Consider the following 25,164-nt stretch of genomic DNA (forward strand, 5'->3'; position numbering starts at 1 on the left):
CCTTATTGATTTACCGCTTGAAGGAGTCGCGGTTAATTTTGCGCAAGCCATGTGCCGAAGTATCTAACCAGAGAATTAATGAAACAGTTCGTGTGTTGGCCAGCATCTCTCTTTTGCTGCTGCTGGGCTACAAAGACGGGGACGGAGTGCGTGCTTTCACTATTCTTTGTGCATCGATTTCCTTTTACTGACTGCTCGATGAACAATTTGCAGGCTTCTCGGTGCCCCCGCTGAATTGAACCAGAAAATCAGCGACGCCATACCGTTTTGACAGCGGTGGTTTTTTTTTTTTTTTTTTTTTTTTTTTTTTTTTTTTTTTTGGTTTATGTGTCTTTATGCGATGAGGCGTTCTTTTTACTAGTGGATAGCTATCGGTTTTCTCGAATGTCGCTGCAGCCCGTATCTTGGAGGGTCTCTTTCTCCTTTTCTTCCCATCCCACATATGTCTCTGGTGAGGACGGCGCGATTACGTATAGATGAGATTTTTACACGGGGACACATTCTTATTGGAATACCACCACCACAGGAAATTGGAGTCACGGACAGCTCGCTCTGGGAGTTTTGGCGCGATGTGCGTCGGCTTGCTCTTGCCAATGTGTCTTTCATGGTTTATCAGGTTTCCTTCTTTTCATCTTCTACAGTGTGGAACTGCAAACTAATGGGCACCAACTCAGTGGTCCTTCAGATACGAAAGCTTGCAGCCAATTCGATTCAGGAGCTGTATTAAGGGAACTCTTTCTACTTGATACGAGCGCAGGTGTGGAAGTATAGTGCTGTAAAGTCCAACTGTTAAAGTTTTTATCTGTTTGTGATATTGTTCTTTCAAGACCTTTAGAAGAGGGAAATAAGATTACAGATTTGTGCCTGCTCAATGACATGACAAATTCGCAGAATGTGTATAAAAGCACATAGCAACACACAACACAATGCAGTATTTGATGTTGTTAACATCTTTCAGATTCAAAATCATCAATTTCAGTGATCTTTTATGAGAGAATCAGTCTTATGAAAAGAAAAAAAAGTCACAGAAGACATTTCATCGTCTTCCTTCGTCTTTAGTCGCTGTGTTACTATTCAAGCAATAGATATTTGTTGATATTTCAAATCTCCTTGTGAACTCTTCCTACTATTCCTTTTTTCTCTTTATCTACTCTGAAATTTACAGAGTATTGGCCTCGACATCTCACTTCCTTGAACCCCCTTCTTGGAATCAAACTCCCTACCTCCACTATGGATGATGTCCCTGATGTCCCCGATATTCCAAAGGAGCTTGAAGACAAGGAAATTCTATTCTCTGGCGATTTTACCGCTGCAGAGCTTTCAGCTCGAGCCGAACTCTACGAAAAAATAAATGTCGCAGTCAACGGATATATGAACGTTCCGTTTGGTAGTTGGGATTGTCTTACCTTTCAATTACGCGAGATAAACTGCAAAATCCGGTTGAACGAACTGGAATGTCGCGTCAGCGAAAGGATTTTCGCACCAGCGGAGGACAGTGTCGAGTATGCCAGAAAAATGAAGCATTATCGTGAGGAGCGACTTGTTTATTTCGGAGAGCGGGATCGCCTTGGAAGAGAAATGTGGCACCTATTTCGAAACACCATAGGGGAAAAGCCGGATGCCAAACGCGCTGAAAATCGCCAGGCTAAATTTGCGGACCTAGTTTTGTCCTTGACGGCAGAAATTACCCCGGAAGAACAACAGACCTTTGTGGCGAACCTGGAAAACGCATACTGCCTTGAAGGCTCGCCGGAGGGCGAAGTTTGGTGCCCTATTGCGGTGGGCTGGATGAAAAAATCAGACGTGGGTGCAGCCCATATTTTCCCGACCATAGCTGGACAGGGAAACATGGCTCTAGTTTTCGCGGAGGGCCCTGATATTGATGTCAACGGGGCCAAAAATGGACTTTTCTTACCCCCGCGTGTCAAGGAGGCGTTTGAGAAGTTCCAGATTGTCATCGTACCGGAGGATGTTGGCGCTAATCCCCCGGAGTTCGAGTTCAGAGTCCTCGATGCGTCTGTCCATTCTCAAATGGGGACTCAGGATATGACCTTCAACGAATTGAACAAAAGAAAACTCATATTCCAACCGGAAAACTCCTTTAGACCGAGTCTGCAGTATCTTCATTTTCATTTTGCTGTGGCTATGCTGCTCAGGTCGAGGAGGGGAGGGGCTTCTGAGAAACTACCGGACTGGGTGACCTCTGGGCTCAGGGGTGTCTGGGAGGACCCAACTATCATCATATGCGAAGATCTGCTTCTGGGTTTTGTTCAGGCACTCGAGGCGTATTGGGAGGAATCTGAAAGGGACAGAGCAGAAAAACAGCGGCTTTTAGAAGACGATGCTGAGAACAAAATGTGATTTGAATGATAAGGCGTACAATGCAAGGTGGCAATGGCCAATTTTCCCGTTATTATTTTTGTTTCGATTTTTTTTTTTTTTTTTTCTGCCCTTTACAATTTTATCTTCAGTATTTGCCCCACTTTGACCGGTCTTTCTACTGTTCACTATGCAAATAGAGGTGGATATAATACTTGCTTCCTAGGTACATAATATAGTTATCCATTCTAGCAATTTGTTTCTGCCCTTTTTCTGGCGGAGGTGGTGACGAATTAACAATACTAGGAATATCTTCGCGTGGGATAGTTGGTGGTTGGAAATTATTACGATGATGACCACTTGACTAATGGCGCATGGATTGTTTACCTTAACTACAGGTGCCAATAGAAAACAAATGTAATCTATGGATATAATTGGAACAGGGAAAACTTATAAAAACAGTTATCCCCTACAACCAGTAGATAGTAATTGCACTATATACAAATTGAACGAAATGCTGAAAGTTTCATATTGCCAAGCCTTGATATAACAAGATAAAGTAATACCAAGGTCCATCCATACCTAATCTCACTAACAAATGAAGACAAGTAGCAACTGCAAATAGAAGCAAATGACAGCAGTAGATGTGAAGTGTAAAGTAATAGTTAAATTATTTTCACTTTAGCATCTCAGTTAGCTCTGTCTGATCCACTTCAACCGACGGAAGCCAAGGTTCCGCATCACCAATCTTCTGTACAACAAGACCAGCGCTCCCAGGATTCTCATACCCAGCCTCCTTTTGTCGTTTATAGCTCACCATGCGCAACCGTTGGTTCTCCCGCGGGGTCAACTGTAGGTAAATCTCCACTCCAATAATGTGCGTGGCCATCGCAAGCCACATTGCCAATCCAAATGAGACGTGGAGATTTGCCCCAATCCTCGCTGGGTCCCTGGCATTTTTATCTGGATGGACGATCGCTACGGGCTTATAGCCTGGGGGTGGCTCTGAACCGTTTGGAGGAGGTGCACACATCGGGTATGCGACTAGATAGAAGACAGGAACCTTGTAGAACTGCCAGGTGAATTTGATCTTCTCGCAGGACCAGACTTCGTAGTAGTCACCAAGCCTGACAGCAGTTCGCGTGATGATTTCGAGAAAGGGCCGAATGGTCACGATGCTGCCCATGTAGAACATGGCTCGTAGCATCCAGGCGCGATGCTGCTCGATCTGCAGTCGGCGGCTGTTGTAGTAGGCTATACCGACACTGACAGTGCTCATTAGAACCAGAAGGCCTATGGCAAATTGTATCTCCACGCCGCCGCCAAAGGCATGGCGGGCGATCATTAATGCTCCAGCGTTGGAAATGAGGAACAACGTGATGATGATGTATCCGTTGATGCGGTGGAAGAGTATTACTCGATATCGAATCGAGGGAATGAACTGAAATATCACGAGGATTCCGCAGGGGAGGATGGTGCCTAGATGAAGGGTGATGCCGACACGCCTGAAGCCGGCATGTTGATAGAACCACTCTCCAGGACCGGTGCCGTTGGCATAACGTCCGCCAATGTCGAGATATTTTGGACGCGCAAGAGTAAAGCCAAGCAGGCCGCCGGCAAAGATGAAGAAGAGTATGAAATTATAGGACTTTTTGAACCCAAGAAATATAAGTATTGAACTCCATATATTTATTCATCATGGCGAAGAGAAGGGGGTAGCTGTGGATTGAGTCGGGTAAATGGGAGAAAGGAAAACTGATATGGCTTAGAGCTGGCGAGTAGCCTTTTAAATACCTGGGCAGATATATATATATATAGAGAGAGAGATAGATAGATAGATAGATATATACGCTTTTTAGCTACCTTGAGGTCATTGGTAGCGGAAGCAACAATGACTATGTATGTAAATTTGCAACATCCGCCACGACTATATAGGTGGAGCAGCATAGGGATAGCAACGTGGTAGATACTATCCACGAACAGTTTCCTTACGCAACTAATGCATAGGAAAACGTAACAGGCTCCTCTGCCGCGAGCTGAACGCTATGGATTTCGGTCTTAACTCTTCCGAATAAAAAAAAAGAAAAAAAAAAAAGAGGAGCTGACAACTATTGAACGGAGTATGAGAAATTAGCCCTTGCGGCAGTTATCTATTTCATGAAATGGCCAAGAATTGGGCCAGAAATATACTTCTTGGTCGTGGATACACTGTGATACTGAAACGGTTCAGTATAATCCTGGGATCTGAGATCTTGTCTCGGTTGGGTACCGAGATTGGCGGCAGGGAGAAAAACCTGTGTTGATTCTTACCGCCGATGGGATTCACAACACTAATAGTATATCTGACGCTCACCATTCACCAGGGCTGGATGGTACGTGTCAGATGGACAGGGACTTCAGAAGAATAGTAAGGGAAAAGGCTTCGTTGGGTCGAGGAAGGTATTCCAACGACTCTAAACGGTTGCGCTGTTTTCAAGCAAATGCTATGCCAGCTCAGGATGATGGCCTTGCTGTATTCCCTTCACAGAAGGACATATCCCAATTGCGATAAAGAATAGAGCATGGCCATTTTGAGAAGGGAAAGATCTCCCTCATGAGGCCTTGAAAAGGGCGTGCTTTTGCAAAATACCTGTTCAGCTGGAAGCGAAAATGTAAACAGGGTCTGTCGATCATGGACTATCAACATCGCAATTCCATTTTTGCCCAGGAGGTTTGAGAAAGAAATGAGCCATGTGAACGGATGGGCGATGAACAAGATCCACAGAGATCACAATTGCCCCGTAGAGCAACAGGGCTGATAGGATTCTTCCCTCCCCACCCACCCCCGGCGGGGCCCGGAGACCAGGTAGTACGAAATGAGTTGTACGGTGCCAATGCATCCTCAACTCCGAATTTAGAACACAGAAATCGAGGTCCCACCCGAATTCTCTCGGCCCAGGTATTGAATGACAATGCTGAACGATACTTGTTGGGTTGATAATTTTTCCATGAAGAGCTTAACTCGTAGTTATGTGCAGTTGGTCACTAACGGCATGCGGAAAATTGAAGGCTGAAGCATTGGACTAAGGAGTTAAGAACGTTAAAAAGGGCTAAGAATAACCAGGGGAGGGATTGTCTGCCGAATCATGCAATCTGAATAACCAGATTCACGATTTGGTTCCAGAGGCTGCGTCCTCATTCATGGGACAACGGGAACAAGTGTCGTGTTTCAAAAATAAAAAAATGCCGATCCTTGACACGACGTTCTCACAGCTCCATCTTGGCACGTAGCTAGATATTTGCCCGAGATCTCTTTACGGCCGTACCGGAGAACTTTTTATGTTGAGAGAGAGTAAATCCACATTGGCAAAGGCAATTCCATGCATTTCGGTTGGAAGTTTGTTATTTAATTATGCTGCAGACGTATTTAGAAAACAGCGTTCCAAACTGGAATAACGATACTAAAAATGAGGGAGAAAATGAACTGAAAGAAAATGAAGATGAAAACGACGAAAGTTAGTTATAGGATATCAATGGACAGGATCCAAAACAGCTTCTCACCCCAAAACAAGGCGCGATATCTGCCTTCGAAGAACAATCTTCTTCAGCCATTGCATTCTCGAATCATGCAAGGCACGCATGCTCGAGCATCGCAACTGGGAGAGCCTAGCAGGTAAATTGGGCAGTATCGGTCGCAATATTGGCGCGAACCAGCATCCTCGATACGTGGTCACCAGCGCCTGTGAGAGCAGTTAGTGCGATTTTCCCGCACTGGTTGGAGGAGGAGAAGGGTGGTAGTGAGAAACACGGAGGCAACCGCAGCGGTGGTCCTGGGTTGAAGTTGGAAGTTTGTGTGCTGATGATATCACCCTTCATTTGCTGCTCAACTTCATCAAGAACGTCCTTCAAGCTGCTGCTGAAATCATACCGGTAACGCCCTTGGGTGTATCTCTTCTTCCGCTCCTCTTCTTGCTTCCTCTCTCTTCTGTTCGTCTAGCCTCTTCCTGCTTTCTTGTTTCTTCATTCCGCTTCTCTCTGGCCTGGCTCTCTTCTTCTTGTTTGCGAAATGCATGGACTTCTTCTTTCGTTCGCTTCATCCTTTCCAAGAAATCGTGGGCCTCCTTTTCCGAATACCCCCTTTCCTGTGCTTCCAGAACCTGTCGTTTTCTGGCTCCATGCCTCCTTCGTATTTATCCCATTCACCCTTAATTCGCTTATATTTGCAGCCAAAGCAATACTGCACGCATTAATACCCTCCAAGCCTGTTTGTATTGCAACCCGTACAATGCTGCTCTTCCTTAGCCACCACGCGCCATATCCCAAAGCCCCAGTCACTGCAAATATACCTGCCCAACTTGACCGGGCCTCCAGCACAATCTGCTGTGCCAGGCCCTCAATAGCATAAGAATCATTTGCTCTAGGGAACGGCTCATCTGGGATATTGATTCCCAATATCTCGCGCAATGGAGCCCATCCATCACACACTTCCATCAAGTGGAACTGGAACCAGAGCCAAATCCACTTCAAAAAAACCCAGCCCCGGACCGCTTCGTCGTTGCCTCCCAGTTCCTCCACCACCTCCCCGGGTTGCGGTGGACAACTCACGACCTCAGCACCCGGGTATATAGTTACAGCACTACTTCTACGAAGCAGTTGCCCGGTGCATCCGTGATAGGTACGAAGCTAGCTGTGGCTTCATGGAGCATCTGTGAGTCTCTGTGCATGATGAGTTCACTGAGTAGTCTTTTCAGTGTCAGAGTCATTGGTATTGTTCCTATTCTTGAAATAGCTGTCATCAATTACTTTTTATGAACTGTGTGTGTGTGTGTGTGTGTGTGTGTGTGTGTGTGTGTGCGTGTGCGTGTGCGTGTCTGATCATGATACATGAAGAGAACAACTCATATTTGTTTGTATGACAATTCAATGATGACTTTTGAGTTGCACAGATGTTTTGTATGTTGAAAAAATAACAATACTTCTCCCTCTGAAGATTTTTTTTTCTTATTTTTATTTTTAATTGTTTTATTTTCTCCTCCTATTCTCCTTTTATGTGAGACTGGTTGGCTAACTAACTAGTACTGAAGAAGCTGACGTCAATGGGGAACCTGGAATTCACCAACAACCTCGTATGGAGCAAATGCGCAGGGGAAAACCTGTTTCATGCTGACCAACATTACAATTAAATAACTATTATCCCAATCATAGTTTCAGAACGTTGTCAACATCTCACTAAGTGGAGTGTGTTCAATTGTAAGCAACAAATTTGTAAAAGGAGTGTATTAACATTGAGGAATCCACCATCTATTCCCGATTTTCAAAGCTAAAACGTAATTATACATCTGCTCTAAAAGGATATTTCCCTAAAAACCTGATTATCCAACTCCTATCTACCTAGGTTATACACATCTATCAAAATAAAGTATTGAGAACGGCATGACTATAATCAATCATCCGGATACACCCCATAGGCATGAGTGCAATACCAAAAACAATATAAAAACACTGCACCAATATGCCCAAAAAAGAAGAGAAAAAAGAAAAAGAAAAAAGAAAGGTAAACAAAATCAACAAAAATCAAACCTTCAAATGTTCCACCCTCTTCCTAATCTCACACGGAAAAACATCAATTCCAGACCTCAACACCACAGATTTAATCCGATTAACGGTAACAATACTAACCCACTCCCCTGCCACGGACGGCTGGGCCAGGAGATCCAAACAGGCCTCCGCCTCCTGCTTGGAGATGGGACACCGTAGGGAATCTCGAATATTCTGAATGATGGTGTTCCATCGATACGGCTTTTTGCGAGACGGGGCGGTTGTAATTGTTGCAGGGCTGATAGGCGACGACGAAGAATTTGAAGATGCAGAAGATGCAGAAGATGCAGGCGCCGAAGACGATGCCGGTCTAAGTAAAATCAACACCCCAACAACCTCCTCAACCAAACCAACCGCGGAACGGCGCAGGATAGCCTCCTTACTCGGCGGCGGAGCCAGCGTCGTCTGCTTGAGTTGTTTGTTCTGGATCCGTTGGAGAAGCCCGCTACGACGACTGGCTGCGGTTGGAGAAGAGGTGACAGACACACCTTTGCCGTCTTTGCTACTACCACTTTCAGGACCCGTGGCGGCTGTTTTCAGTCCCACCATGCCCCGCTTGAAATCGAGAAGGCGTTGTTGTCCGATGCGGAGGGATGTGAAGGCTGTTGTTGAGTCGTGGATTGGGGCTAGGGGGATGGCGGGGGGTGGATGTGTGCCCGATGGTGATTGGTTGTGGGTAGAGCTGCGCCAGATGCGTTGTAGGTTGATGCGGAATTTAGCGTTTAGCTCTGCTTCGTCAAAAGGGGGTCCAAAGTTGTTCTTGTTCTTCTTCGGGGTCCTGCTGTTTTCTGGGTCCATGAACTCCAGACATGTCTTGCGGATTCCATAGTTGACGATTCTGAAGGTCATGCTGGAGTCATTGCTCTTGTCGTCGCCTTTGCAGGCTGGTTCTGTGTCACTCTCTAATATGTATAGAAGTCTCTGTAGATCTTCCCTGTGGACCTTGCGCTTCTTCCATATCTTTTCTGTGCTGGGGAGTAATAGGTTAAGATCTGCGGGGGTGCTTCGTCCATTGTGAGAGTAGTGGAGGGATAACGCTGAGAGAAAGGAAGAATGCAGAGCGATGAGGTCGTGGAAGGATTGCGGTAGGTTGTCATAATCGGATATCTCATTCTCATTCTCATTCCCATTTGCATTGGTATTGGTATTGGTATTGGGATCGGTAGTTGTACGGGGCAGAGGGTTGTTTTTGTTTCCAGTGGCGGAGAGCGAAGATGGGCCGGATGTTAAAACCTTCTTCGTTGGTGTTAGGGGAGAGGTTGATCGCGTTGTAAGAGAAGAACGGGTTTTCGAGCGTAAGACCGATGATTTGCTCAGCCGCGCTCCCTTGGGCGGTCTTTCACCGATCTCGTCGCAGGAGCTACTATCTTCGGTGCTGCGGCTGGTAACTTCGACCATTTGAACCTCGATCTCGCCAACCTTGCGCTTCTTGGAGGAAAGGACATCTTTGGCATCTTTGGCATCGAATTGCCTTGCTCTTGACTTTGTCGCCTTTGCAAATTCCTGTATCGCGGTTTGTTGCGGAGGAAGGCAGCGGGTTGACGCCCTGGACGGGCGCGAGAACTTGACCCTTGGGCCCATGACTGATGACGCTTTCTTTCCCCGTCGTCAGGGATAAGATACTATTATGTATTTAATTATTCAATGTAAGGAGCTACTGCGTATGTACAGCAATGAAGACGGGAACTAGGAAGGGGTTATGGGCATATATAGTTAGGTGTAGGTAGGTTATGAAAAGGGCGAAGAGAGAATTGAGATGGAGACATTCACAAAAGCAGGCCAAACAGTGAATGTTTTGCTTTGTTTTCTTCTTGTTCTGTGTGAGGGCTCACAGCCCAGGTTGCAAAGAAGAGGATACATAATTGGATTTCAAGGCGGGATGCGGGTTTAGGTACCGCGACGCGGATGGATCACGGGGGGACGCGTTTGAAAGCGCTTAGCCTAATCGGGTTAAATTCATGGTTCGGGAACGAACTTGATGGAGATCGCTGGCCAAGATATTTAAATATATAATATATTATTAAAAAAAAAAATATAACAAGTTACATAAAAATTAAAATAATGAATGCTAAATAATGTAAATAAAAATAAAAGCTCTTTAAATATGTAACATAAGTATATAATTTTATAATTGTATATAGTTTACAATTGTTCTATAAGTTACTTTTATTTTATAATATTTAAAAGAAAAATATAATTACTTGTACATCTGAGTTCACTATACAACTGACAACGGCTTGTAGTTTACAGCTTGTTAGGTTCGATTCAATCAAATTTAAAACGATGAAACATCCCTGCTCAGCACACGTCCTCAATTCTCTACTTATCCCGCAAAGATTGCCTAAACAAGACCTGGTTCAGGCTCTTGGGCGAATATCTCCTGAGCTTCTTGAAGCAGGATGTGTCGCCAATGGACATGGACATAGGCGATCGAACATCGGACGAAAAGAAAAGAAAAAAAATAAACAAAAAAAATTCCAATAGTTAACTCATATTTCGCCAGAGAATTTGTCCAAAAAAAAAAAAAAAAGCAAAAAAAAAAGGAGAGAGAGAGAGAGAGAGAACCAAGTTTCAGCGTCATCATTCACACACCCAAATCCATTACCTCATCGTAAATCATCAATCCCATTTCTCATCATTCTCATCATCCTCTTCATTTCTTCCCAAACCACGAAGACACTCCGCTCTTAGCCTCAGCCGCCTTCTGCTCAACAGTCTTGTCGAACGCGTCAATCTTCGCATTTACATCTCTGGCAGCATCGTGACGGGCCTTTTCAAACTTATCGACACCTTCCTTGGCAAGAAGAGCGGCTCTTTCATCCGCTCGTTGTGCTTTCTTGGCCTGAAATATTGTCAATTATTCCGATCGGAGATATGTATGAATTAGCAATGTTGCATGTTCAATTATCACTTTAATTTTGATTTCATGATATGAGTTGCGATGTGGTATAGTAGAAGTCGTGCACAATACTTATGGTTGAGTGGTAGGGTATTTAAAAATAATAATAATAATAATAATAATAGTAATAGTAATAGTAATAAATAAGTAAAAATAAAAAAAAATAGGGTGTGAAAAGGAGGAGGGAGCAGAGGTTGAACAGGGAGTAAGAGATGAAACATTGGCTACTTACCGCCTCATCTATATCCTTCCCGAGTTGCTCAGCGCCCAGCGCCTTGTTGCTCTCGCTTCGAATCTTCGATCCTGCGCGTGAAGCATCATCTACAAACCGTGAAAATGAGCCCACGCCACCACGGTCAGTTCGCCCATTCTCGATCCCATTTTCTTCCACTGTGGAATAATGCAAGCAGGAGAAGGGGAAAGGAGACGGATAAATTGCTCCTGAGGAAGCCCAAGTTGGAGCTCTCCGGCTGGAGCTATAGTTATATACGTTAATTTGAAAGCAGCCCGCTCACCTTCGAATTTCCGAGTGGCTCTCTTAGGATCGCCTCCTGCGGAGTATAGATAGTATCCTCCCGCAGCAGCGGCGGCGAGACCTAGATACATCGGCAGACGTGACTTGGACATAGTTGCTTGACGTGAAGAGGGTGCAAAGGGGGAAGTATAAAGGTGGCGGTATGCTGTTTTATTATCAGAGCTCCAACTGGGATGGTTTTGTTTAAAGAGTCCTTTTTTCGCCTCTGGATATCGCTATGGGGATTTGGGAGGCGAGGTGTGGACAGAGAGTGGGTAATGCAAGGCAAAAACAATTGCAATGGGATTATTATGTGAAATATGCAGGCTATATGGATATGTACAGTGACGCCTTTTAAGTGTGGAAGTGGTCGGGTAATATCTCACGGGAAATGGACGGTACTTTATAAGGACGCGGGGGGGAGGGGGAGAAGTAGTTACCTGACTAGCAAACAGGAGGAAACCTTAAGGAGTTGTTCCGATGGGAACGGAACCATGACGTTGAGCTTTTTGCTTCCTTCTTCGCTGTAGTGTGCCCTTGTACCCTCTTCTCTCCTCCTCACCCCCCCGCCCCTGGACTGGCAGGTCTGGCAACAAGTCCTAATGCAAGGAAAGGGACTTTTTGGCGAATGGGACCGATGACGTTATGCTGAACCATGTTGACAAATTAGGTAATTCCCTCCTCCTGGGAAACGCGAGTGGGTTGCACGTGACTTGGAGCTCGGTAGCGCCGGGAGGCTTCCGAAGGGAGGAGGTTGGTTTGGAGAATTCGATAGCAGCCATTAACTAGAATGCGTTATGATTCAAATCTACTTGGGGCATATCCAGCTATCTATAGGTACATAGCGATATATATGAGGAGATGTTACAGTAAGCAAAAGACCAGGCCGAAATTTATAATAAGTATTTAGAACCCTTCCGCCCTCGCCCTGTTTTCAAAAATACGGAGGAAAAAGGGAGGGGAGAAAGAAATTTTGTTTTTTTTTTTGTTGGGGGGGGGAGGATAGGTGATACATAAATACACGATAGACAAAGTTAAATAAAAATAATAAAGAAATATGGACAAAAAATAAGGGGAAAAAGGGAAGATCGAGTGGTCATGTGGAGAAATCCCATCTCTAAATCTAGGTGAAGTATCGTGGTTCGTCAAACACATGGTATCGATGCCCACGGACACCTTGGCCGCGGAAGAGGGTGGGGAATCGTAGTCCGGCGGGTACATGTTCTTCTGCTATTCGGATGTTGGATGTATCTTCGGGTTTACCCACGACGAACTTGCCCACCTGAGTAGGATGACAATTTTGTTAGCAAGAATGATAATAATAATAAAACTAAAATAACTAACATAAGACCAGGGGAATAGCGAGGAAACATGGGACATTAGAGAAGCATACTTGAATCTCCGTGTCGGTGATAGTCCCCCGACTGACTCTAGCATATCCCGTCCGCTTAAGCCCCCTGTACAGAATATACTCGCACCACCGATCCCAATCGGTCGGGTCGATGTCCTTCATCCCATTCGCCTCGCTGACGTAGGTGTTATAATTGCCCTCGAGAGGCTTCGTCACGAGGTAACTAAGCAGGATCAGCGGGCGAGGGGAGTCACCCATTAGTTTCGAGAGGTATTCAGACTGGAGACGCCGGTCCTCGGGGTCCTCTTCCTGGCCTGAGTGGAAGACAACGACGTCTACGAATTCTCCGTACATATCCATTGTGGCGTGGATGGCTGGGGCGAGCTCGCCGACGGGGGAGGGTAGGAGGTGGTGTGTTGAGTTAAGAATAGGGAATTTAGAGAGTAAGGCGCAGCCCCAGGTGTGCTTGTTGGGTCCGGGACCGTAGTCCACGTACATCCCCAGGTCTTCGGCGAGGAATTGGGTGGTGTCGCGATTACCCATGATGATTCTCTGAAGGTCAGACTCGAGAAGACCCACGACGTCGAGTTCCAGGTCTTTGATGGCGTCTCGCATTCGTCTCTCTGAAGACCACATATCATTGTCAAGGGAGAAATGGACGGTCCAGATTCCCGCGGTTACGACTTTGTCCTCCTTGTGGTAAGGTATATAGTCGTTCGTAGGGAATCGGAGGTATGCGATGGCAATGGAGAGCATTTGCAAGGTAATGAGAACGTAAATGTAATAGGAGCGCACTTTTCCGTTGGTGAAGGTGGCGCGTTTACCCTTCAGCGGCTTGTTCTTCATCGGCGAGATTGAGGAATTCGAAATGATCGCAGAGAATACGCCAGCACCAATAAGAAGCATGGTGGTAAGCATGATCCAATCTGTATGCTCTCTGACAAGAGGACCTCCAGGCACGAAGGCATATGCAACAACCCAAACGTGGAACAGAACCATAAAATTGTAGATAAGGAAAGCAACACCGAAGGTAGGGGCGGGGGAATGTTGGACGGCGGAGGTGATAAGCACAGGAGTAACGGACATCAGATAGATGGCAAGTATAAGAGCGCCATAGTAACCAAACCAATGGCTATTGGTTGTCAGGATGGCAGCTCCAACGGAACCCATCCCAAAGGCAGTCCACGACCCTGATAGACGAGGATAGAAAACGCCAAGTAGCAAACCAGCACCCATAGCAATGAAAGTACAAACCCCGTGTGGAACTGCGATAGGACCCTGGACCGGGTATCCTTCCCAGACCCAGAGGATCATGGTGCTCGAGTCCGAGAGAAGAGAGTGCAGGGCAAAGAACAACCCACCCAGGCCCGCAGCGGCAAGGAGGGAAGATCCCCTTTTACCTGTAGGGGGGAAGTAGTCGCCAGAGGTGTTAATCCTTCGCGTGGAGCGAATAACAGAGATCAAGGAGAGGATGAAGGCGGTTTTGTTCCACCCGCCGTTTTCTGCATGCATAATTGGCCAAATTGGATTGTTCGTCCGTGCGGCAAACTTGGCTACACTTGACGCAATGAGGCCGAGACCCCATGCCATTACGCGGGCCTCAAGGCGTGCAGGCTGCGACCGTTCGCCATACCATGTCGTTGGCCAGGCCAAGCAGCTCATCGCGACTGAAAATCCAACGGTGAAAAGGCGGTATTCGGGCCGCTGGATAAGGTAGGCCTGCAGCCCGCTGAGGGAGAGGAGGTGGATGATGCGAACATTGCGAACTGCGAAAGACCGGAAACTTGGAATGTATAAGAGGAAAGGTGATATCGTAACCATGACAAGGACTTCATAACCCGAGATACCCATATGCCACAAGGGAAAATCTAACACTATGTCAGGAAAAGTTCTGGTATAGATACGGCGGGAATGGACTTACACCAAACCAAAACGCCGAGAGAGGTCAGAATGGACCAAAAGACAAACTACAACTAATCAGCGACGTTGTTCAAGCGGACAAGTTCTTATAATATTGATCTTACGCCGTTGTACACATCAGCGGCCGCATCGATGGCTTCCGCCCAGAAAAATGCTCCACCAAAAGTGCGCCCAACAGGTTTATCCTTTCTGCAATGGGTTAATATATATATATATAAAATGAAAGGTAAAAAAGAAACAAAAACAAAAACAAGAAGGCTAGGCGTACTGTTCTTCAAGGACAAACTCTCCAGCAGTCTTTGATCTTCTGTATATATTTTCTTAGACGTCTAGCTCCATCGCTCCAGGCGAATACAACGATTGTACATATTTTTTGTCTATTTTGGAAGCCAGTGAACATACCCTCTGCTGACACCTTTCACATCTTTCACCATAATTTCGAATGCGCCAAAGTCGAGGGCCGTGACTGCGTCAAATCCCACATCAAACAAGATAAGCGCCCACTCAAAGAAGGAGTATTTTGTGTACGCTATAAGGGTATGTTAAAACTTTATTTCCGTGAGAAGTAAATAATTGACGTGGAAAATAAATGTTTCTCACCTCCAGGGACCTTGTGCACTTTGTGCTGAATGAAGTAGTAGATTAGTGGGATAAGTGTGCCGAAAAAGAGGCTGGCAAGTATCTTCCGGTACTTTACTGCCTGGTGGTTATTCGGACTCAGGGCAAGACACCCCAAAGTCCACGGAAGGGTAGCAATGAGGTATGAAATCATGAAGATATCGTGCCAATCATGATCATCCGTTGAGGTGATGTAAGTCCAACCACCACATGTCAGAGTCCGGAACAGACCTGTCCCAGCCACAAACGTCGGAAGTGAAGAGTTCGGGCGAGCCGTAAGGAGGTACCAGAGGAAAACGAGGGCGAACCGGGGGCCGGAAGTGATCGCAATGAAAAGCTGAAAGATGGATCGTTCGGGATAACGATCACCTATTGTGGCCGATACTGAGGGAAACCATTCTTGTGGGTATCCGTAGTGTTCGTTTTGGACTATTTTGCGGTAGTGGAGGGACATTCCAACGATCAATGCGCCGATGAAAGCTGAATATGCGGCCACAGTATGCGCCCAAGACACCCATCTGCCATTGATCTGGACAATCAACAAATGTCAGTATTAGCCACGGCGCATATCCAATTGCAGTGGGGTAGGATATACTGACAGACATGACGGTATCTCCGTCCCTGAACTTGGGTGCCATGGCGAAGGCAGGAAGCAAACGAAGATGGGGGGGGGGGAGGGGGGTTGTTTGCCTAAAGCGACTTCATGTACAGCAGCAGCAGCAGCACGAGAAGATCACTAAATATGATGCTGAAGTAAGATAAGGAGCGTCAACAAAGGGCAAAGCAAAACAAAGGAAGAAGAAATATCAAAAAAACGAGAAAACAGAAGGACGGCTGCCCCTGAACTGTTGTTGTCATTATGTTGTTAGCTAACTTAGGGAAAGAGGGAAGTGAGCCACGGAAGTTATCTTGACCCTAGTCCTAAAGGGGCTAGACTAGTTGCGGCTAACGGGTGTGGTGTTTTTCCGGCTGCCGATCCAGAGTAACAATCAAAAAATAATTGATAGTGAAAAAGAGAGAGGGCAAACGACCGAGAGTCCTCCGGATAATAAAGTCTAGGGTCTACCACTCTGACAAAGCTATGGCTACCGCAAGCGACAAAGCCCGCTTCTACTTGGAGCAGCTTGTGCCCGAGTTCAAAGAATATGAGAAGAAAAAGATATTCTCAAAGGTAAGGACGATATCCCATTCACATTCATCCAGAGCCTAGTATGCAATGGTTGACGTAAATTCTATTATTTTTTAGGACGAAATTGCCGCCATCCTAAAAAGGAGATCCAACTTCGAGCACAGAATCAATGCTACAGGTCCCAAACCTTCAGATTATGCCCGATATGCCGAGTACGAAATGAACTTAGATACCTTACGTCGAAAGCGGATAAAAAGACTCGGCATCACATCCGCCGCGCACTCGGGACAGAGACGGGTATTTTTCATCCTGGACCGTGCAACGAAGAAATTCCACGGCGACATCAGTTTATGGATGCAGTACATTGAATATGCCCGGCGGCAGAAAGCGTATAAGAAGCTAGCACATATCTTAGTGAATGCGCTACGACTACACCCGACCTGTGTCGAGCTGTGGATGTACGCAGCTCGTTACGCGCTGGAGGACCATAGCGACATGACGCAGGCGCGCACTTATATGCAGCGGGGACTGAGGTTTTGCAGGAGTTCGAAGATGCTCTGGGTGCAGTATGCCAAGCTGGAGATGATATATATCACGAAGATTGCCACCAGGCAGCAGATTCTTGGATTGAATGGGTCGAGGAAAGCACCCGTCGTTGATGGTGCGATTACAGATCCAAATGCGGACGTCATTGCGCTTCCTGTTGTGACGGAGGAAGATATCAATCCAAGCCTTGGGGAAGATAATGGGGTGGACGAGGCTGCGCTTGAAAATCTCAACGCAACGCCTGCGCTGACGGGGGCTATTCCCATTGCAGTATTTGATGCCGCTATGAGGCAATTTGGCAACGATGTCGGTGTTGCCCATGGCTTCTACACCATGGTCGCTGAATTTACAAAGTCTCCTTGCCTAGGCAGGGTGCTGGGTCATATTGTTGAATCGATGATGGAGAACAATGCGGATAAACCTGGTGCGCAGATATGTTACGTTATTTTCCCTACTGCTGGTATTGAAGTAACCTCTGCGCAATTCCCACGTGCATTCGGTACAAGTCTCAGTCGACTAAAAGAGTGTACGAACCGGAACCATGCCGGTAACCAAAAAAGCCTTGCAAGGGAGGTTATCAACTGGCTTCAACCATTGATTGCCACGGAGGGCCTCGACCTAGCTCTCTATAAGGTGATGGCAGCCACATTACGGAATGCCGAAAGCTCCTTGAGCTAAATATCCTAATATTAATGTAAGATATCTTTTGTCAAAATCTTCCATTTCTCTGCAGTTCTAATCTCCACCTGTTCATCCGTCGTGAATGCCAGATACCATCAATCATCGTAGCCGGTCGATCGCCGGCTTCTTTTCTTCATGCTATGAGCCTTCTTCTTTCGTATTCTAGCTTCTTTACTAGCTTTTTCGCTGTTGGGAAAATCAGCAAATTGTGCTTTAGCCATAATGCTTCTCAGATGAAATCCATGAGGAATCCTAGGTATAGGGCAGAGAACGTAGATGGGAACATACAGATCCTGCACCCTTTTCTTCTGTTCTGGGGAGGTTTCGCCTGGAATGGCCGCCTTACCCGCAGCGACCAGTAACTGATAAATTTTTTCAAAGCAAAGGTCGAGATTTTTGGACTGCTTGCGAGTTTCATCCGATTGTATTACCAAGCAATCAGAGCGTTCCGCCACGTAACGTGAAGACTTGATCTCGGCGTGTAGCGCGCGTGGCACAATGGGCAGGATGGAAGAGACGGGGATTTTAAGTGTTGCCTTTGAGTTCACCCTATAATAGTTATCCAAAGTAAGATTTACCTTTACTTCCTGGATTTGCATTTGGATAATTGGGTCTTCGTGTGGGGAGACTAGAGTGAAGAAATAGCTCAACCAATCTAAGGTGCATAGTTATACATACTTGTTCACATTCTGACCGCCAGGACCACCCGACCTGCTATAAGAAACATCACCAATGTTTCTTGGAATAGTCCTTGGAGTAAGCTCAGACAGCCAAATTCGCGCCGTGCTCAATTCTTCGTCTGTCAACCCTTGAGAACTGGTAATTTGCCGGGAAGCAAGCTGCCGTGTGTAGGGTGTTGGAAGAAAGGAATGGGTAACGAAGGCGATCCTGGGGTAGCAGCAGGCGAATCGGAACATATCAGTTAGCTGTAAATAGGTGAAATGTCAGGTAGCGTGTACTATGCAATCTCTGGTCCATATCTCTCTTCATTAATGTAGCTACATTCCGGTCATTGATCCGTTTTAACGATCACTCTCAATATGCCCCAGACCAAGAAATTGCAGTTCTTGGCAGTTGTCATTCCAGAGCAGGCGTAGGCAAACGGCAGCTCCAGCCAATGTCGAGACGCTTTGCCGCCTCAACCACCGAACCACCAGACGACGAGCTACACCACATTTTCCTCCTTGCACCAACACTAAATATAATAACCCCCCCCCCCAACTGCTTGCCACAGTTGGCTATTCATCGCTTGATCCTCTCTGACATCGTCCAGTCCCTCTGAACCACGGATAGCCGTTTCTCTATAAGTATTATTTTCCAACGGGCCCTATGTCCTCTTACTTGCGCTCTTCATGTCCCTGTGATTTGCGAATCTGCTGCTTCAGCTGCCCCTCCTCATTCTGCACCTCAGTCTGCAGACCTCGTATAGCTAGTATAACTAGTTCTTCTCACTCTCTAGATGCCTTCATAGCAAATTCCTGTTGTTACTTACTGCTTATTTAGCCGCATACATGACTTCAAATATCCCCGATGAAGCTCTTCACATCCGTGGCAAGACTTTAACCCCCGAAAGTCCACGGCCTCTCTATATATCCGAACCTTCTCATATCCCTTTACTCCAGAATCAGATGGACCCGGCCTTCGGCGAGTCGGGTGCATATCAGGAGCTGTTTAGCGAGAAAACGCCCTCTTCTTCAGACACCGAGCACGGTGGCATCATGAGTGAGCAGGTCCACCTTGCGAGTCATACTTACACTATGCTGCATCGTGCTGTTGGAGGTTCAGGGTCAAATGCTGTAGGAGATCAAGGCGAAGTTAGTTTTCCGGAATCAATACAGACGGGTTATCACAGAACAGAAACAGGAAATGAATCGACTTTCTCCGCTGCTCATAGACCGGCTTCCTCGAGTCAATCTGCAACTCACGTTAGTGAAACCTCCACTGATGAACTGAACCATAAGCGGGCCGTTCATACTGCCACTGCCACTGCCACCTCTACCTCTACCATACCTAAAACCTCCCCCCATTTAGATCACCTAATCCTGTCCGAAAATTACCCATCTAAACCCTACCCACCCTCAACACTCCCAGGAGCCGATTATGTGTCGAACCTGAAAAAGAGAGACTTCAATAATAATACCGTTGAACATACCCCAACTCTAAGTGGTCGCCATGGTAGAAACATTAAATCTGAGGCAAATACTGTGCCCGATGGAGATTCCAGCCACCCGAGCTCCTTGAATACCAAATCTGATTCCAAAAATATCCATCTATCTTCTCCCACAGCCATTGCCAATACCGTGGCATCTACTGATGATTACATGACCAAACCTTTGAACTCAGACCCATCTATTTTCCATTCTGCTGGTCTTCCCCCCCGCCCACCTCCCCAAGATAAACCCTCCATCAACCTAAACTACACTACCACTGATAATATCCAGCCCTTTCATCCCTTGCCCACTCAGCCCGAAAGCGGGGCTACCACACAGTATGGTCAAAGTAATTATCTCCAATCTAGTGGGCTGCCTGCCCTTGTTGTACCACCTGCTGCACCTGGGACCTCATCTTCATTGAACGGATTGCCTCCCCCTTCCATTCCCACTTTTCAACATCAATTCCCCCCTTCATCTAGTGCACAAACAAAACCCGGTATTCAAAAATTTCAACGAGGTGAGAGACTGGGTGATGAGGGGTTGAAGTTTCTGCGCGGTGATGGTGATAGAGAGGAGCCGTGGGGCCCTGATGTTCAGAAGAAGTATGACGAGTTTCTTCATTATGAAAGGGTTTATGTTACTGAGGGGATGTGGGATCGGTTTCCGCCGGGGTCAAGACTGTTTGTCGGTAAGTTGTTTTCGTTTCTTCAATGAGTGTTTATTTTCTACATTCGTATTAACGTCTAATAGGTAATCTCCCAACAGAGAGAGTCACCAAGCGGGATCTTTTTCATCTCTTTCATAAATATGGTGACCTTGCACAGATCTCTATAAAGCAGGCATACGGGTTTGTCCAATTCGTGGAACCTTCTGCGTGTCGCAAGGCTTTAGAAGCTGAACAGGGGGGATTGATAAGAGGACGGAAGATTCGTTAGTTTCCCTTTCTCTGGGGGTGCCTGTTGGAAATTTTCCTTTGTTTTCTTCTGTAACAAAGTGAATCCGTTTAACCACATGTTTAGACCTCGAAATCTCGAAACCCCAAAAGCCCACGAGACATGCGCCTGCCACTGATTCATCGAGGCCCCAAGCTACAAAAAGATCCAGATCGCCTGACCATCCCCGGGGTGTGCCAAGTCTCCGCGGCAAACGTCCAAGTAGCCCCCATCGATACGATAGGGCGTCGGAATCCAGGAAACCACCGCCATTTAGGGAGTTCAGAGGCCATGATGACCAGTATCGCCGTCGTGACGACTACCGTCCAAATCGCACACCATCACCACATGGCCATCGTCGAGATGAATATCACTTTCGCAACAGAACACCAGAAAAATATGACCGACGCCGCGATAGGCACCGCTCTAGATCTCCTTACGTCCGCCCAGGGCGATACAGAAGCCCAAGTCCGAGGCAAAGAAGCTATGAGAACGATTCAGATCTTCCCATACCAAGGCGGTCCTTGCGCCAAGTGCCAGATGTCCAGATTATTGTCTTGGAGAATGTCGATAGGTATGGATTTCTGTTTGGTGTTAATATGATAGGATTTTACTCTAAGGCCGTTGCTGTCTAGGGAATTCATATATCATATCGAGAGTTCGTTCCAAGACCGAGGTTTGCGAACGGATGTGCTCATTCTCAGTCCCCGGATATCACTTGCTGCTGTTGTTCGTCGTCAGATCATCGAGGGCGTCTTAGCGATCATCAAGCTATCTCGCACAAATCAGTATTCTGGGAAAATCCCATTGCAAGTGTTCGATCGCAGCGGTGGAAGCGATAATGTTAAGTTTAATGGTGAGAATTGCGACAAAAAAACCTGACCACATATAGTCTCATTCTGTGCTAATGATTCTCTTCCCCCAGAATACTCAGAAGTCGAACCGAACATTGCCGCAGATGTGGTTCTCCAAGCCCAAACCATTTTTGTTGCGAACACGTCCAAACACCCTTCGACTCAGGTACCACCAGTAATCTCCCAACTACTACCAAACCCCACTCGATATCAACCGCCACAGCCACCCTTAGGCACAAGCAGCAACATTACAAGCCTCATCTCGAATCTAGATGGCCCCGCCCTTCAATCTCTCCTTGTCGCACTGCAGCAGAACCCCGCTGCACTCCAGGTGGCTCAGCAGCAATACGCTCCACAAAGAAGCCCAACCGGCCTGGCTAACATCCTGAGTAATCTCTCTCACCAACAAAACCCGTCTGCTCCTCCCAAAAACACGCCACGCCACGCTTCCCAGCCTACATGTAGTCTTCCACAGTCACAGCTACGGCCTGGTGCAGGAAGTGACACAACCTTGGCATCACTTTTGGCACAAACTATAGGAGGACAGGAAGCAAGTCAACTGCCTCAGCCCCCACCACCGTCGAAATCGCAGGCGCCGGCAATGGCACCATTCGGGCCACAGATGGCTCCACATGTTCAGAACATCATGGATCAGTTGATGAAGTGGAAGCAATAAAGAACTTCTTCGTCTTTCCTAGCTATTTTCCGTCAGTTTAGTGTAACGCCGTATGGAGAGGCTCCCAGAACCATGTACTGCGATAATGGACAAACCATGCAGCTCGCTAGACGTTTGACAATATCATCCCATCCCATTCCATCATCCCGGTTCACCCGCCCAAAATCCAGAATCCAGAATAAACCTAAAGTCAATTCCATAGGAACCAAATTCAACCAGAGGTGCTAAAATTCTTGCTCTATCAAACATATCAACCATATGCTGCCCATGTAAATAACTGATATAATGCCTCCCCAGAGAACCCATAAGTATAGTAACGAGCCAAAATTCCATATCCCATTGTGTAACTGAACCTTCCTCTTCCTCTTTTCCATCCATACGGTGTATAAAATGTGACTAGCCTAGATATACCACCGGTGGCAGTGAGAAAGGAGACATGTTTTTAAACCCCGATTGAGGCGAATATCAACAGTCATGAAATCCATCATAATAATGTACAGTAAATTTATCCACAGCGTCCGCCCAGCCCCTTCCCCGGCCCGGTCTGGTCCCCGATCACCTACATCACTCGAATGGAATCGCCAATAATCCCGAGATCCCACAGAAGCCCAAGACACCTCCTCCTCCACCCCCATTTCTTTTGTCTACGACTTCCCTGCCCTGCTCTCTGCGGCCGCCGTGGCGTCGTCCGCTTTTATCTTCGCAATCGTCTGATCCCGTTTATATTCCATAAAGCGCTTCTCCTTGAAATAATTCACCTGCTCACAAAATAAGCCAGCCCCCCGCTCAGAGGAAGAGAAAGAAGTTAGTCTTTTATTCTTTCCTTTTCGTTCTATAAATTTAGAGCATGAAGAATAATACAAAAAAATGAAAGCTTCCAATTTCTCCGTTGTTTATAAGGCAGAAACAAAAGCAAAATAGGGCCAAGTGACGCACCCAAGTTTTCGAGCATGCGCTCTCAAATTCCACTATTTCCTTTGGACATTTGGCGCGTGCAGTTTTATCGTCCTGGACAGGGTCGATTATGCTATTTGCATCTAGGCAGTCGAAGAAGACGTCTCGGGCGATGTAGCATTGTCGTCGCGAGGAGCGGTCGGGGGCTATGGAGCCGCCGTCTGAGGCTTTGGAGGTGGAGGGTGTGGAGGATGAGGAGAACCAGCCCATGGTTCTTCAGTTCAATTGGGTTAAACGAGGAATGTCGAGGGTTGATATTCAAATCCTATGACTCAAAAACGAATCGGGTTTGGTCAATGGATTTTTTATTTTTTATTTTTTATTTTTATTCTTATTTTTTGTTTTGCCCGTTGACTTTCCCCGTTTCTATTCTGTCCGGTGTTAATAAATAATATAGCTTGTCCGTTCCAATCTTCCTTTTTACCTAAACCATCGTCCAAAACTAATGAGGCTAAACCGCATCAGGAAATGACGATATAACCTTGAGAAGAAATGTTCTTTAATTGCTTACTGAGAAGTTCATATTATATAACTACATCATTTTCAACATCATATACAGACTATCTTCTAAATAGTAATCAAATCAACTCAAAGAACCCCGATATCCAATGATTCATCTCTTTAATTGTTATCACGGGTTTCCCATTAAGGGCTTTTTAACTGTCAAATTTAAAATATATATAAAACTAGAGACATAATCTCTCATATTGTTTCTCTTTACAGAAAATTGAGAATATTGGCAAACTTCTTGGTTATAAAACTTCTGTAACTAGTTCACCGTCATTTTATATAAATGTTTAACTAGTTATTTAGAGCTGTTATAATTAGCTTAAGTAAATATTATTTTTATTGAATTTTTTAATTTCTGATTCAAGTTCATTATCTTCACTTAGAATTTCAGACGACTGCATGTCGAATATTTCCTGTGAAGATAATAAATTGAGTGATATAAGATTTATATTTTAAAAAAAATACCATAAACTTCAGAGAAGATAATCAAGTAAAACGCTCGGCCAAAAAGACCCGTAACTCGGCTCTGGTTTATGTTAGCCAAACTTCTATGCGCCCACTAAATAAGGTCGTCATGCACCATCCAAGCGTTTAGGTGTACAGGGATGCTAAACCCTTGTTCTCAAGGGAGAGCCCGGTTTAACTAGGTATGCACATGCATGTATGAGGTAGTCTCTCATACTATGGTACAGAATGACCTTCCACGCACTCCAACCAGTCCTTGCCCTCCAACTGCCAGGAGAGGGTTTGCAGATATCCGCATGGTGACAGCACTGTTGCAGAGAGCCAACATCTCTGTCTGTAACTATAGTTGGTGAACTTGCTCTCAACTACTACAATGCACCACCATGCGTGGTATATGTGGGTAACCTCTCTGTCTGAGGGCTGTGTGTGGTGTTTTGACTTTGCGATATTTAACTTGTTTATTTCCTTACGGCAACAAAAACAGGACCTGAAACTCTTGTGTCCCCACAAATGATCTCCAGCTCGTAACATCGATGAGCTCAGAAATGTCTACTTGAACAAACAGAAGAGACCAACTATAATATCGACACAGAATATAACCAAGGATTTCTTCGTTTTCGTTTCGGCTCATCTGAGCTTAATTTCTTCTTTGTTCTTTTACCGATGTATACTATCAACTCTCTGGAAGAGCATATAATCTCTTCCCACGAGTATCAGGGCACAAAGGAGTATTACATCAAAGAGGTATTCAACTCCCTTTCAGCCGACCAGGTCGCCATCTTACCCTTCCCACAATTAGAACTATTCTTTACAAGTCTCTGCCGCCCATATATTAAGAAACTGGAAGTCATTGCCGCTATCGCCGCAGAGATGCTGGTCGATGGAATGGACATAGATGAAATGTGTTGTCGAAGGTGCTTCGATGATCCAGAACAAGCTGCTGAGCTCAACTTTGCCTTGAAACTAGCTTGGGGGAAAGTCATCGCGGATTTCGCATTTCACACTGAATGAGGTTGCTTGTTTTATTGTCGATCATCAGGAAGCCCAGAGGATGCAAAGAATTCCT

At 46.0% G+C, this 25,164-nt stretch overlaps 11 protein-coding genes across 11 annotated transcripts; 4 read left to right on the plus strand and 7 right to left on the minus strand.

Moving 5' to 3' along the window:
* Window positions 1–1,230: 1,230 nt before the first annotated feature.
* PAAG_07912 (hypothetical protein) lies at window positions 1,231–2,361 on the plus strand (the record flags this gene model as incomplete). Its single annotated transcript, XM_002790177.1, has 1 exon — window positions 1,231–2,361. One exon carries the CDS (start codon window positions 1,231–1,233, stop codon window positions 2,359–2,361), a length of 1,131 nt encoding a protein of 376 aa, XP_002790223.1.
* A 634-nt stretch (window positions 2,362–2,995) lies between these two features.
* On the minus strand, window positions 2,996–4,266 carry PAAG_07913 (hypothetical protein; the record flags this gene model as incomplete). Its single annotated transcript, XM_015846368.1, has 2 exons — window positions 2,996–3,967; window positions 4,183–4,266. 2 exons carry the CDS (start codon window positions 4,264–4,266, stop codon window positions 2,996–2,998), a joined length of 1,056 nt encoding a protein of 351 aa, XP_015700803.1.
* Window positions 4,267–6,318: 2,052 nt separating this feature from the next.
* Window positions 6,319–6,789, minus strand: PAAG_07914 (hypothetical protein; the record flags this gene model as incomplete). Its single annotated transcript, XM_015846369.1, has 1 exon — window positions 6,319–6,789. One exon carries the CDS (start codon window positions 6,787–6,789, stop codon window positions 6,319–6,321), a length of 471 nt encoding a protein of 156 aa, XP_015700804.1.
* Window positions 6,790–7,872: 1,083 nt separating this feature from the next.
* PAAG_07915 (hypothetical protein) lies at window positions 7,873–9,477 on the minus strand (the record flags this gene model as incomplete). Its single annotated transcript, XM_002790180.2, has 1 exon — window positions 7,873–9,477. One exon carries the CDS (start codon window positions 9,475–9,477, stop codon window positions 7,873–7,875), a length of 1,605 nt encoding a protein of 534 aa, XP_002790226.1.
* A 1,072-nt stretch (window positions 9,478–10,549) lies between these two features.
* On the minus strand, window positions 10,550–11,422 carry PAAG_07916 (hypothetical protein; the record flags this gene model as incomplete). Its single annotated transcript, XM_002790181.1, has 3 exons — window positions 10,550–10,738; window positions 11,028–11,185; window positions 11,311–11,422. 3 exons carry the CDS (start codon window positions 11,420–11,422, stop codon window positions 10,550–10,552), a joined length of 459 nt encoding a protein of 152 aa, XP_002790227.1.
* A 1,010-nt stretch (window positions 11,423–12,432) lies between these two features.
* On the minus strand, window positions 12,433–15,836 carry PAAG_07917 (calcofluor white hypersensitive protein; the record flags this gene model as incomplete). The annotated part of the gene is made up of 8 exons (XM_002790182.1): window positions 12,433–12,591; window positions 12,703–14,528; window positions 14,582–14,627; window positions 14,685–14,769; window positions 14,849–14,887; window positions 14,983–15,109; window positions 15,181–15,727; window positions 15,798–15,836. The coding sequence occupies 8 exons, from the start codon at window positions 15,834–15,836 to the stop codon at window positions 12,433–12,435; spliced, it is 2,868 nt and encodes a 955-aa protein (XP_002790228.1).
* A 443-nt stretch (window positions 15,837–16,279) lies between these two features.
* On the plus strand, window positions 16,280–17,551 carry PAAG_07918 (hypothetical protein; the record flags this gene model as incomplete). Its single annotated transcript, XM_002790183.1, has 2 exons — window positions 16,280–16,369; window positions 16,445–17,551. 2 exons carry the CDS (start codon window positions 16,280–16,282, stop codon window positions 17,549–17,551), a joined length of 1,197 nt encoding a protein of 398 aa, XP_002790229.1.
* A 98-nt stretch (window positions 17,552–17,649) lies between these two features.
* PAAG_07919 (peptidyl-tRNA hydrolase domain-containing protein) lies at window positions 17,650–18,471 on the minus strand (the record flags this gene model as incomplete). The annotated part of the gene is made up of 3 exons (XM_015846370.1): window positions 17,650–17,740; window positions 17,843–18,103; window positions 18,233–18,471. The coding sequence occupies 3 exons, from the start codon at window positions 18,469–18,471 to the stop codon at window positions 17,650–17,652; spliced, it is 591 nt and encodes a 196-aa protein (XP_015700805.1).
* Window positions 18,472–19,065: 594 nt separating this feature from the next.
* Window positions 19,066–22,169, plus strand: PAAG_07920 (hypothetical protein; the record flags this gene model as incomplete). Its single annotated transcript, XM_015846371.1, has 5 exons — window positions 19,066–20,395; window positions 20,458–20,637; window positions 20,727–21,213; window positions 21,275–21,495; window positions 21,565–22,169. 5 exons carry the CDS (start codon window positions 19,066–19,068, stop codon window positions 22,167–22,169), a joined length of 2,823 nt encoding a protein of 940 aa, XP_015700806.1.
* A 644-nt stretch (window positions 22,170–22,813) lies between these two features.
* PAAG_07921 (hypothetical protein) lies at window positions 22,814–23,333 on the minus strand (the record flags this gene model as incomplete). The annotated part of the gene is made up of 2 exons (XM_002790186.2): window positions 22,814–22,927; window positions 23,106–23,333. 2 exons carry the CDS (start codon window positions 23,331–23,333, stop codon window positions 22,814–22,816), a joined length of 342 nt encoding a protein of 113 aa, XP_002790232.1.
* A 1,428-nt stretch (window positions 23,334–24,761) lies between these two features.
* Window positions 24,762–25,109, plus strand: PAAG_07922 (hypothetical protein; the record flags this gene model as incomplete). The annotated part of the gene is made up of 1 exon (XM_002790187.1): window positions 24,762–25,109. The coding sequence occupies one exon, from the start codon at window positions 24,762–24,764 to the stop codon at window positions 25,107–25,109; it is 348 nt and encodes a 115-aa protein (XP_002790233.1).
* Between the last annotated feature and the right edge of the window lie 55 nt (window positions 25,110–25,164).

Source organism: Paracoccidioides lutzii (genome assembly GCF_000150705.2).
Source record: "Paracoccidioides lutzii Pb01 unplaced genomic scaffold supercont2.27, whole genome shotgun sequence".
Classification (NCBI taxonomy): Eukaryota; Fungi; Ascomycota; class Eurotiomycetes; order Onygenales; family Ajellomycetaceae; genus Paracoccidioides; species Paracoccidioides lutzii.